This window comes from Melospiza georgiana, chromosome 4 (assembly GCF_028018845.1).
Source record: "Melospiza georgiana isolate bMelGeo1 chromosome 4, bMelGeo1.pri, whole genome shotgun sequence".
NCBI classification, from domain to species: Eukaryota; Metazoa; Chordata; class Aves; order Passeriformes; family Passerellidae; genus Melospiza; species Melospiza georgiana.
The window spans coordinates 58,961,663-58,974,502 of NC_080433.1; the positions used below are offsets into that span (position 1 = coordinate 58,961,663).

The window sequence follows — 12,840 nt, forward strand, 5'->3', positions numbered from 1 at the left end:
TCAGATTTTGTAAAAAGCACTTACTTGACAGGTTGCCATGACTCTTGTTCAAGACCTCTGTGAATGGACTGAGCAATTGATGATTCCATGAGATCAATGTAGCGGACGACCATGGGAACAAAAATTTCTTGCAAGTGCTTGTGAAACTTTCCATTGCACAAAAGTGCTTTAAAAAATAAACAAGAGACAAAAATGTCAGACCTTTTGTTACAGGAAGAAGTGTATCTTAAAATGTTTTGGTACACAAAGACATTATAAGAATAAGATCTAGCTTATAAGATCTAGTAGGAAATACAGTTCAGAAAAGATAAATGAAGTGTTCCATAAGGACAGTGTAGTCCATTTCAAATTGTCAGTGTAATGAAAAGTAGGTACCTACAGAAATTCTTTACTGAACCAGAACTTTTTGCATCTTAAAATTAATAATATGCTTTGCTGAATCTAAAGATTAGCAATTTTGTTCATTACTTCTACACCAAGACAGGACAAAAATACCTGAACAAAAAAAAAAAAAGTATTTGAATGCCATTCATAAGCAGTAGAATATTACCTACTTCACAGACGGGACTTACTACATGAAAACCTGCATACACATGCAAACTGAACATGCTCAAAATCTGAAAATTAGTTTGCCATCACCCCTGCTTGTCCCTGTATTTGCTGAAGTGCTCTCTCAGCAAATGCTAACTCTTAGCACACTAATGTCCTGTCCCACCAAGACAATATATGTTTAATGTTTTGAATGTGTCTGTGTTTACCCTTTAATCTAGCACTGTTATGAGAACCCATGAGAGTATTCCCATGTGCATATGGAAATCATAGAAGCTCAGACACAGAGAAGAATTTTCATGACCTTGCCAACCTTTGTTTTCTTTTGTCTGCGCTCTGTTGTTTTAAATTATTTTGTGGGTTTCTCCTCCCACTTATTCTAGCATACAGGCTTCCTGTATAATTGGATGGGCACCAAAACCACATTTTGAGGAGGCTTCCTCCTCTTCCAAGGAAGAAAATCCTGGATCACAGAGCTCACCAAGGACACAATCTTTTAAAATTACAATCCCTTTTTGTTCTACTATCAATGCCACTCCATGTCTAACATGCTAAAATAATTTCTATAACTTCCAGAAACTACTTTGCCTTCCATTCCTGAATGATGTCCAGCCCAAACTGAACTTGGGGGAGATCGAGACTGTAGGGAAAATGTGCTGTCAAATTTCTGTCCCCTGTCGCTACTTGTACTGCAAGGAGTGCCCTTGTTGCTGAATGTCTGGACACCATTTTACTTTTTTCCTTGAATAAAATGATCTGAAAGCAAAAAATTATTTTCTTGAAAACATCCTTGTAGAGCAATAGGAAATACTGTATCAATCACCTTTACCTGAGGAAACAATATTATGTGATCAGCTCTCTGGTTTTGTGTAATTGCCTATCTTGCTAAGATTTTTGAAACTTTCAGCTAATTTCTAACCACTTTAGACACAGGGGTGGAGATATCAGATACATGAAGTTTTATAAAAACAGGCAGCTAGATAGCAGGCAGAGATTATTAGGGTTTCCACTGAGAAAAAGGCAGAGGCATAGGATCATCTCTTTATTAAACACTTGAGAATCCACCCTTGAGAGTACCTGTGAGTCCATTACAAACATGATCCATTATTTACACTGCTCCTCAAAATAATTGTTAACTAGTTAGTTCTGGCTTATTATTTCTATATCAGGAATTCAAAACAGTGTGATTTTCCTCTATTTATAATTGTCATATATATCCTAAAACTACAGCACCTTTCACAAGCAGCAAAAATGACTGAGGAGGATTTGGATATTATAAAAGTTGCACAGTAAACAGCTGATGAGCACTGCCTTTGAGAAACAAAAGGTTGCTGGTATCCATTTGCATATTAGACTGAGTTTTCAAGGCAACTTTGAGCTGAAAAATAACAGCAAGAATACAACTGTGCCAATTAAATCAATCTTGCTGCTTTATAGTACACCAGTGAAGAACTGTAATTAATCAGGCAATCACAGTTACTTGAAGGATAAGCCTGTAGTTCAGTGTTTTCTGAGCTCACTGCAGAAATGCTCTGCTACAAGCACTGCTCTGGGAATTACAGTAATGAAGCCTCATGGGCAGGAAGGTGACTTGTTATTTTGAAGCCAGCATGAAATTTTAAGAAGTCACAGTCAATAAAGGTGTTCAAAAGCTGAATAATTTTCCTAACATCATGACACCAGTCTTTAAAGGGAAGTGAAATTTTCCAAAATTATGCCAAGACTTATTGTCACTTCACCTCCACAGAATTCTCTCTGTATGTGGGTACACACCCACAAGAGAACTGCCGTGGATCAACAGCTCCATGAGCATTCTGTTTTCCCAGGGTTAAGGACTTGGCAGCTCTGATTTACCCATCAAGGATTAATGCAGGGCAGGGAAAGAACTCAGAGCACAGAGATAAGTGATATAGCTGAGTATCATCATCAGACTCATGGCACTCTACCCTATGATTAAAATTGATCTTGCCAAAAAGTACCACCTGTACATCAGAGCAGATGGGAAACAAGAGATCCTTGAGGAAATGCCACGCTTCAGATCCCTCAACTACCACTTGTCTTCAAAGCTATGTAGCTTAATTCTCCATTGTCTTTTAAATATAGACACCTCACACCCTCTTCATATGAGCCATGCATATTCACACAAGCAACGATAAAATGAAAGCCTATGCCAGAGCAAGGTAATGCATAGGCAATATTAAAGGAAAACACATTATGGGAATAGAAACAGAAACCTGAACTAGATATTCTTGAAATATTGAAGTTGAAGAAGAAAACTATTATATTTTTTCCATATTAGGAAACATATTAGCTGAAATATATTAAAATATTACAAGAAAATATCAGAGATGAATCTAAAGTCTAGTTATTCAGTACTGGAATGAGGTTTCACTCTAACAGTAGGAAATGAATCTGCTGTGCCCATGTACCACAGAAGCAGAGAGGTTTCTACTGCTTTTTCTAATACAGGCACATCTCAGGGGCTTTCCTGGAGTCAGCATGTCATGCTGTCCTCAAGAGCTTCTGCAGAATCCAAGGCAGGCAAAAGCATGACACAGATTAACATGAGTCTCCTTTCCCTTGACAAAATTATTACTCTGTCAGAGAGTCTGCAATTATTCTGCTCTTAATTGGATCCTACTGAAAAGATAACCGGAATTTTCTGGAATATTTTAAAATCCAAAATAAGAAAGAGTATATTTCAAGAAGGAAATATCCTTGAGGGTCCAGATTATATTTCTAGCAATTGAAACTCAACCAATGACATGTGAAAAGAAAGTTTATATTCCTGTTCATTTGCTGTTTATATTCTGCCTCCACAGAGAATTTCTTAATCAGCTAGTTAAATTGCAGTAAAAATCGCAAGTGTTCCAATTTAAATGGAAATTATCTTGTATTTTTATATATAAGACATATTTTAAAAGTGAAATTTAGAGGTTTGCTTTGTGAAAGCAAGGTTAAAATTTATTTGAACTTTACAAGATAGAGTGACATAAACAGGTTATAGCACAATTTACCTTCATGTAAAAGTCCAATTAGGAAAAATGATTATTGAATATTCTGTAAAGGAATAATGCAGCTTAACTCTCAGTATCAGTAACCAAGACAGGTAGCTGTATATCTATTTATGATTTCAAAGCAGTTCCTAATAGGACTGAGCCCTGATGTGAGAAAAGATACCCTCTACAATGAATGGGAAGTGTAAGGTTTAAGGTATTGGGGTGGGCATACAGTTTGCTCTGATTACCTTAAATCCAAGTTGTTTTCTAACTCTACCCTCTCGTTTAAGAGAGGGCACAATGTTATACATAAATTCTAGTCCAGAAGTGGTACACAGTCTGTAACAAAGCAGGAAGGTGATGATTCTGTCTTTGGTGGTGCTTGCCACTCTGCTACTAACAACAATAGTGGAAACAAGTGTATCAGAGAATTCCTGTTTGAGGTCAATAACCATAATTATGGCAATGGCTTTCAAAAGGCTAACACTCAACATGCTGCTTTTTCTGAATCAGCTTCATCAGACTCTGCCCTTTAGAGCAGGTGCACAGACATTCCACTGAGTAATACTTGAAGGACAATGAAGATTATGAGTCACCTTTATAACACCCCTGGTTTTGACTGGTTCATGCCAAGGTAGCAATGCAACAATGCTGAGCAATAGCACAGGACAAAGTGTCAGGAAGTGACACTTGCAGAGAAAACTTGGTAAGAAAATGATCAGAATACTGAATATAGAGTTGGAAAACTTCTATAACCAAAATATATAGACACTTCATCCAACTAGGCATATGCCACTAAAAATATCTCTCACACCATGTTAAATGAAGAGGAATTAATAGGTCTGTCTTTTGGGCACTAAAAACCAGATTAATCTGAATAATTAAACAACTACAGAATGTAAATTGTCCTCTAAAGCAGGCCTCTTCAAACACAATTTATAGGCTCTGAGGAAGAAAAGTAACATAGTCATTACAGAAAATAAGATACAATCCTGGGACAACTATGTTCTTCTTCCCTTTATGAATATCTAATTTTGGAAAAAATAATTTTGCTGTTCTAGAGAGATGTTGAGTACTCTGTTGGTGGACAGTCTGCAAAGCTTATCAGAGTCAGGCATAATTGTGTGTGGACAATAGCAACTCTGGAGATCATTAAAATGTATACTATAAAAGCAGCTATAATATTTTTTTCAAATATTTACAATTTGAAAAAACACAAGGAATTTATCTTCAATCTATTATTCATCTCCACAGCAAATATAATTTTTTAATCCACTTTTTGCAGTTAGCATAGAGATGTTAGATGTTAGCAGTTAGATGTTTTCATGAGAGCTGTTCTCTCAAGAGAACAGCTGAAATGTTTTACAAGATGGGAAGATCATCCTCTTCCTTCCCTCCCTCTATTCTTTACAGTTTTTCAGTTAGACAAAATGGGAATGCAATGGCTGATGTACTCTTCCTTGTGGAATAAGATCAGAAAAAATGGAGAGTCTTAAGGTGACACAAAATGGACTCTCATGAAAGAAATGAGAAGCTTCAGTCAGGACTTCCCCATCCTCCCCTCTCTTCATAAAAAAATAATACACCATATTGGAAAATGCATTTTTTCTCATTGTTAATTGAATGCTGACTTTGAAGTATTCGCCTTGAATCTTGTACAATGTTTTTACACAGTTTAAAATAGCACCTTCAGTATTATTTGAATATGAATTTTCATTATCTCAGAGTTTTTTTATTATACTTTAGTTATGTAGTTGTAAAAATAGTTTTACATGCAAGTTTTCTTTAATGCTGTAAAATGTAAGATTGTTTCTTTATTGTTAGGAGTTCTCTCATGTCAGGTTTATGTGAAAACTGATTCATGCACCAAAGATTTAGAGCTCATTTAATGCTCTCAAGATAGAATAACATGCAGGTGTCAGTCCTCCAAATTTCAGTGAAGATTAACCTAATATGCAATATGGTGACCTAACTGTTCTTCATTTGAAAGAAGTCTGAAAAGTAATCTCTGATATAGCCAGAGAGTGAGAATAACCCAGTGGGATTTCCACCTCTTCATTTCCTAATGAGTTTTTTGATAATGAGAGGTGACTTTGCCAGTCACTGTGGGCTCTATTATGGCTAATTTACTCCACTTCACTCTCCTTGTTAATTATTAACACTAGCCTTTTTATCCTCATGAGACCACATTCCAGTTTTTCTCTTTTTAGATTTTTTTTCTAAATATATCTTTATGAAGGTGATAGTTTTCAGGAAAAGATTTTCACTTAGGGTAAAGTCAGAATTATTTATTTTATCTTGGAAGACTGTAAATTTTATTATATAAGCATGGGAAGCTCTTGCTTTTAATGCAGTTAAAAGGTGAAAAGGCTGTTAATTAAAGAATGAGCACTGAGGTATGTTCCACTTTGGAATCACTTCTTGGTAGAATGGTCACTTGCCACTTGCTAACATGTCCACTGATTAATAGGTGACTAATTTCCATCGTTTCTTTCCAGTAGTTCTGGAAAAAGAAAAAGTGTGCAATTTTCCAGATGGTTTTCACCTGCCAGAAACTGTCATTTAATATATCTATTACCATTAGGGAATTACTGAAATTGGCATACAGGTGTGATATTTCATACAACAGTTGTTTCATGTCCTTCAGTTAAAGTTTTACAACATTTGTAAGAGTTGCTTTAACATGGAAGTTTTCATAAAATGTCTTTCTTAAGCCTATTCTAGTAATTTAGCATTATTGTCCATTTAATCTTTTAAGGAAAGAAAAATCAGCAGCCTATTAGCAATCTCTTGCATGTGAGGACAACCCTTGTTTGTTCCTAACACTTCTCTCAGGTTGGAACCAAAGCTCAAAGGAACACAAATGACACAACAATAAAGTTAAAACTGGTGTCATAAATCCTTCTTGTAAGACTGCTTTAAAATATATACACAGTTTTCAGAAACCAAAGAATTGTTTTAAGTGCATGGTAACATAACAATTAGAAATGTGCTTCCTTAACTGAAAATGTATGATGGTAGGAAAATAGGCTGAATATCCCCTCTTAATACAGGCTTCAGATTTTTAATCTGGATTTTAGATGATTTGACATCACTTAAAGTAGTGCACAATCCACCTTTCAGGAGCCCAGCTCTTCTGAGATCTGCAGCAGGACTGAAAAATTCCTGTATCCTCTTCAGCAACCTCAATTGCCATCATGGTGATTTTAATAAGTTTCTGAAATTGCAGTTTGCCCAACAATGGATCCAAACAGAAAATTTGTTGAGTGTATTTTTTTCCATTCATGCTGACACTACTATAGCTTTATAGACATAACTAGCGTGAAAGAAGTTTAGAAGGCTTAGAAAGAAATGTAAACTACAACTTTATTTAAACAATATAGATTAAATGTAAGCTATCAATACCTCTTTTACTACTTGTACATAATTGATTCAAAACTGAGTAATCTGTGAATACCAAGTGTAATAGCAATATTTAAGCAATATAGATTAAATGTAAGCTATCAACACCTCTTTTACTACTTGTACATAATTGATTCAAAACTGAGTAATCTGTGAATACCAAGTGGTTAATGCACTGCCAGAATAAGGAGTGAAATGGTGCCAGGATAGAGAGAAACCGCTCAGCTTGCAGGAAATGGAACACCAGGGCATGTATCATAAAAACAGGCACTGTCACTTTTATTTTGAGCATTATCCTGTTTGGAAACACATTTCTAAGGTGTGGGTACATTGAAAAATCTTAAATTAACAGTATGTAAAAAAAAAATAAGATCTTACTGTCATTTCTGAGGGCATTGTTCAGCAGCTGGAAAAGTGGGAAGCTGTCCCAGGAGTCTTGTGGCTGTGCCTCAAGTGCTGAATCCATGTCAACAGAATACAGAGACAAAAACTTCTCTGCATGCTCAGCCAACAGTTCTGGCCACCAAGCGAATGCCTGCAAACATGACAAAATAAAATTACTAAACATGAGCCAAAGCCAAGAGATGTGCTCTGTCTGTGGCAGAACATATCTGAGTATGTCATGTCATGTCATGTCCTGTCTCATTTGGGGAGGAAGAATGGGCCAAGTGAAAAATGTGAAAATATTTTATGAAACTTTGCATCAAAAAAAGGAAAACATCAAACAGATTATTGTGGGAAAGGTGATATGATCAGAATAAAAATATAACAGCAAAAAAAAAGGAGAAAATATAAACACTTTTTTTTTCAGAGAGCAAAGAAAAGCATGAAGGCCTTACTCTTGAAAAAATGACTGTATATGTTTCTTTTGATTTCATTAAATTCTAGACCAGATGAATTTATTTTTAAAATAAATCTTTTTGAATACATTTTACATTCATTTGGTAATAAAAAAGGATGCTTTATAGTAAAAATTTATTCCTTGAAGTCTGAGGGTGTTTTTTAACAGCTAGAGAGTGATTTTGCTTCCTATTTTTGCCTTAAAGAGTTCAGCTTCTTCTGAGGACGACATCCAATTTTCCTTGTGCAAATGCTATAAATCTTTAGAAGTTCACTAATGTCTATACTCATTTTCAGTAACTTAACATGTTGGAACCGTTTTCTCTGTCAAAAAATTATATTCTTAGGCAATCCTTAAAGAAGAGATCTGTGAAAAATATTATCAGCAAGTAAATCCAGTTCTTCATTAAAGACATATAACTATTGTACCTTTTTACCAGCACATAAACCTAGGCTTTAAAATGCCAGTATTGGAGCTGAGCACTGGATCAGGGGAGTTCTCTGATCCTGGAGTTAAAGATGAAGGTGGAAGGAGTTTGTGAAACAGGATGAGCATTGAGTCCTGCTGAGAGTGTTTTGCTCAGGGTTTATAAGAACATATCACAGCGAGAAATGCCTACACATGCAACACAGGAAGATGTCATTGCTTTCAAACTTATGCCACTCATTTTGAATATATAATTTTGAATATTTTTGAGTTGCCAGCATGGAACATAGGTAGCTTGATCTACACAAGAGCTGAGTCCCCTCAGCTTCAAATAAATTCAGATAAATCTTCACTTGCATTTATGAAATGCAGGCCCTGGGTGGTGCAGACTTATGTAGTCAGGTCTAAATGGCATCAAATAAAAGACAACTTCTGTGAAGTGGTCTACAAATGTGGTTTTGCATCATGGACTTTCTGATGACTACATATAGTTCCCTCTGACATGGGGCAAATGGAGAGATGATGAATTGGCAAAAGTCTGAAAGAAATGCTGAGCATCTCCTGCTATTACTGAAAAATACTTTGTGTGTTCCAGTGGTAGGACTGAAGGATGACAACTGGCACCACAGTGAGGAGGAGAGATGAGGCTGTAAAAACTTGGGCAAGAGTTTGAAATGGAGTCTCTCAGTTTCATCAAAGTGGAAGAAATTTCTTATTAATGAACCTGTTTAAGTAGGAGTTAATTAAAGGAACAGGCTCCTTACTCTAGAAACTAACTTCATGAAAATAAAATATGTATACAGGCACTGGCAGGGGACCCTTCTAAGCAAGCAAAACTCTATTCAGAAAATATTGCCAAAATTTCAAAACAAAGCAAAATCAAAACTAGAAAATGAGCACATTTTCTCTCAATTTTCTTCCTTGTTGTAAATGACACTTTGAACCCAGACAGAAATTCTTCTGACTCTCTCTCAAGAGCTATGCATCATTACTTGGGCAGCAAGAGAGAATAGAAAAAAAAAAAAGTTAAAGCTAAATGTAACAGCACAGTTGCTATGGATAATAATAGGCTAAAAGCAATTAGCAATTGGTGACACACATTCTAGGAGAACAGAAACATTGCCTGCATTAAAGGAGGAATGGAGTTCTGAGATTCTAGAAGGCACATAAATGTGGCCATGCAGCACCACAAATCATCAAAACATTTTATGCTACATGTTCAATGCACAGTTCCATGCTGTGAGCAATGCAAAACAATGCTTAGTTCATCAGGAATCACATACCTCTCTTCCCTTTGGGAATCCCCGAAATTTGTAAATGTTATGAATTAAAAAAAAAGAAAAAAATCTAGTGTTAAAAATGTGATATATTATTTTACAGATTACTGATCCTTTTTGTTAACTGTAGCATCAAACACTGAATATTTGCATAACATTAAGATGTGAAGTCACCAGACTTAATTATCTTTTTTGAGTAGGGAATGTATAATTTGGCAATCTTTTTCTCAGATATACTTTAATACTGAAATTCTGAGTGCCCTACAAATTTCAGTGAAATTGAACATGCATTACATGAATGAAGGAAAGGGAAAATAACCTTAGCATTACCTTCTTTCTTTTCAAGGTACCTTAGATTAGATTGCAAACTTTTGCTGAATAAATTTTTCTGAAGGCACGTGCAATATATTTATCCTTCTGAAAAACACCACATCTCTGACTGCAAATAAGTAGTATAGAATGCAATCTTTCAACAGAGATGCTTAATCATATATGTATGACTTGATATGGCATTTGTTTCTGTGTTCTTTTCCACAGAAGTCCAATTTTCTTACAGTAGTGCAGGTCCTCAAAAGACAAAGACTACAATATATGCATTTTATTAAGTAATCATTACACTGTAACACAGTGGCAACAGTAGTGTAGAACAGGACCTCCAGGGAATTAATTTCAAATCATCAAAACAGCTGCTTCTTCAGTATATGATAAAACATCTATAACAAGTTCACACATGACAGATGTAAGCTAAAAACCAGATTCCGTAGTGTGATACAAAACCAGATGTTTTGAATGATCATATTTTATAACTATACATACTAGATAATGTTTATCCATTTGCATATTTTAAAAAAATATTTATTGAGTTTTTTGAGAACATTTTAAAAACAATTTCCTGAACCTTAGAAAACTGTATTTATTAATTAAATTTCAATAACATATACCAGTGTTTGCGGGCAAGTTAGGTTTTGTAATTCCTTGACATAAGAGGTGCTAGAATTCTAGCTGTTGTGGTTTCTGTATCACGAAGAAAAGATGTGAAAGTAAGAAACATAAAATTGTTTTATTTCATTTCTTCTACCTTACAATGCCATTTTTAAAAGCAAAAGTTTAAGAGCATACTTTTCCAATCAACAGAAGAGCAATGGAAATGAGATTATTATACCTATCATTATTTTCTTATACATAATTAGATCTATACAGCATGATGAAAACTAGCATTCAGTTATATTTCTTTCTATTTTGAACATCAGGTGAAAAGTTGGAAGGAAAAACTGTGTAAGGCTATGAATGTTTTCCATACCATTTCAGCACCTCCAGCACAAAGATGCTTTCTCTTTTTTATGCTCTTTAATTTTCACTTCTAAACCTACAGTTCATTCAAGTGAATTGAAGTAGGGTTTTATTTCACTTCACTTTACATAAGCTTCAAGTCTCTTATTTCTCTGTAAATGTGAACTGCCTTAAACATATGTCAGAAAGGAAAACCAAAATGTTCCTTGACAGACTTTCTTCGCATCAGAGGAGCAAAAATGCAGGAGCAAACCATTCTCTGCAGCAAATGCAATTACAGCCTCACCTCTGAATGATGCTCTTCATTTTGCTGCAATACTTCGATACAGAGCTCTGCAAGGTGGAGAACCTCTTCCAGTTTTCTTGCAGGTGCTGCTTGATTCATAGTCTCTATATGAATATAAAATGTAAACCGAAATTGTTTTAGTTACAAATATTATTTACAGTAAGAGAAAATTATGTCAGAAACTAATGGTAATGCTGCAAACTGACAAATTTCTAAAGTAAAAGAAATTTCAAGTGTTAAGGACAATGATTTAATACACATAAACAGAGCTGAATGTCCAGATTACTAAAAAGAGAAAATAATTCACAAGAGCATCAGTGGTCACTGTAAACATTATCTGATTTAAGATGTGAGAAATAACAGGTGCATCAGTGTATTAGATGCTCAACTTTTGCAATAAGGAAGTTCTTTTTCTCTTCAAGGCCACAGATACAAAGACAGCAGATAGTGGAGACCTTTTTTGTTATTATCAGTACAATGACTTCTCACCAGTTGACTCATTACTGTCATCAGCAAAATTCATACCTTTTGCAGCAGTCAAAAATTCCAAATGTTTAATCAAAAGAAGACATTCCGTTTTAGGTATATTTAAAAATAAGAAAATGCAAACCAAAATAATTCATACAACTAATTTCTAGTAACTACTTATTCAAATAAATAATTTTCTACCTGCTGTTCATCAGTAAAGGCGAATCTGAATTCTTTTCAATACCATACCATGAAAAATAGCATTATGAAATAAGGATCTTATAACAGAATTAACACAAGTCTACTAAAAATTCCACCTAGAAGAAGTACAAATGCAAAAGTTACAAATTACATGAGGCTCACTTATTCTACCCAGAAGACGTCAAAAAGAAAGGAAACAACAAAGGTAAACCAAATGTAACTAAAATACTTACAGGGAAATTAAACAAAAATTAGCTTGCAATTAAAAAAATCATAGCACTATATTTCAGGAAGAATCACAGGAGATAAGGGAAGAGTCCAACAGAATTTTTTACAAACATTTTAGTCAGTAAAAGTAACTTGTCTGACTACATAATCTGCATCGGTAGGGATAACTTCAGCATTAGCTATTAGAGCTTGTTTGCTTAAAAATGTTCTTGTTGCTAAGCATAAATGTATGGTCACATTCACCACGTTTGCAGAGAACTCATAAAGCTGATAACAAAGTAAAGTGGATTTCAGGAATTCTGTTCTCTCATTTTTTGTGCAAGTTTATGGATAGCAAATCATGTGAATACACATCTTCATATGCAGAAAATTCTGTGACATTTCCTTCCCACTTTGCATTCATCATTACACATTTCATTAGCAGATTAATGAAACAATTCACATAATCTCCTTGGTTTTAGTAAGAATATCAATCTGCATGCAATAAATATTTTTAGCACTTGACATTTATAGCAAGTCAAAGCAACATTGCAGACATTTTAAAGGCAGGTGACCTTGTCCAGTTCTCCAGCACTCACACATTAATGCATATTACAGCAATGAAATATAGAGCTTTGATGCAATTTTGAAGAAACACTGGATTAGAATCTCCAGCAAACACCTACTTCAAAGTGACTAATACCCCACATTGTTTGCATGCAAAAACCACGCAGGAAAACTAGTTATTGAAGCAACTACAAAGAATTTTTTCAAATCTTATTAGAAGAGACCACATAACCAGATATGTTGAAATACTTTTTTTTTCTAAAATCAGAATTTAGCTCAAGAAAGAGTTAGTATAGGAACATGGGTCAAGCACAAAGCACACACAAG

The 12,840-nt window shown here is 34.8% G+C and overlaps 1 protein-coding gene across 1 annotated transcript in view; it reads right to left on the bottom strand.

The window, feature by feature from the left end:
- The window catches only part of CADPS2 (calcium dependent secretion activator 2), a 284,280-nt gene that overhangs the window by 48,452 nt on the left and 222,988 nt on the right, over window positions 1-12,840 (bottom strand). The window contains exons 18-21 of the mRNA XM_058022230.1: window positions 11,071-11,174; window positions 9,501-9,509; window positions 7,329-7,485; window positions 25-166 (exon numbers count right to left, since the gene is read on the bottom strand). Coding sequence (XP_057878213.1) covers window positions 25-166; window positions 7,329-7,485; window positions 9,501-9,509; window positions 11,071-11,174 — 412 coding nt within the window. The remainder of the gene's footprint in view (window positions 1-24; window positions 167-7,328; window positions 7,486-9,500; window positions 9,510-11,070; window positions 11,175-12,840) is intronic.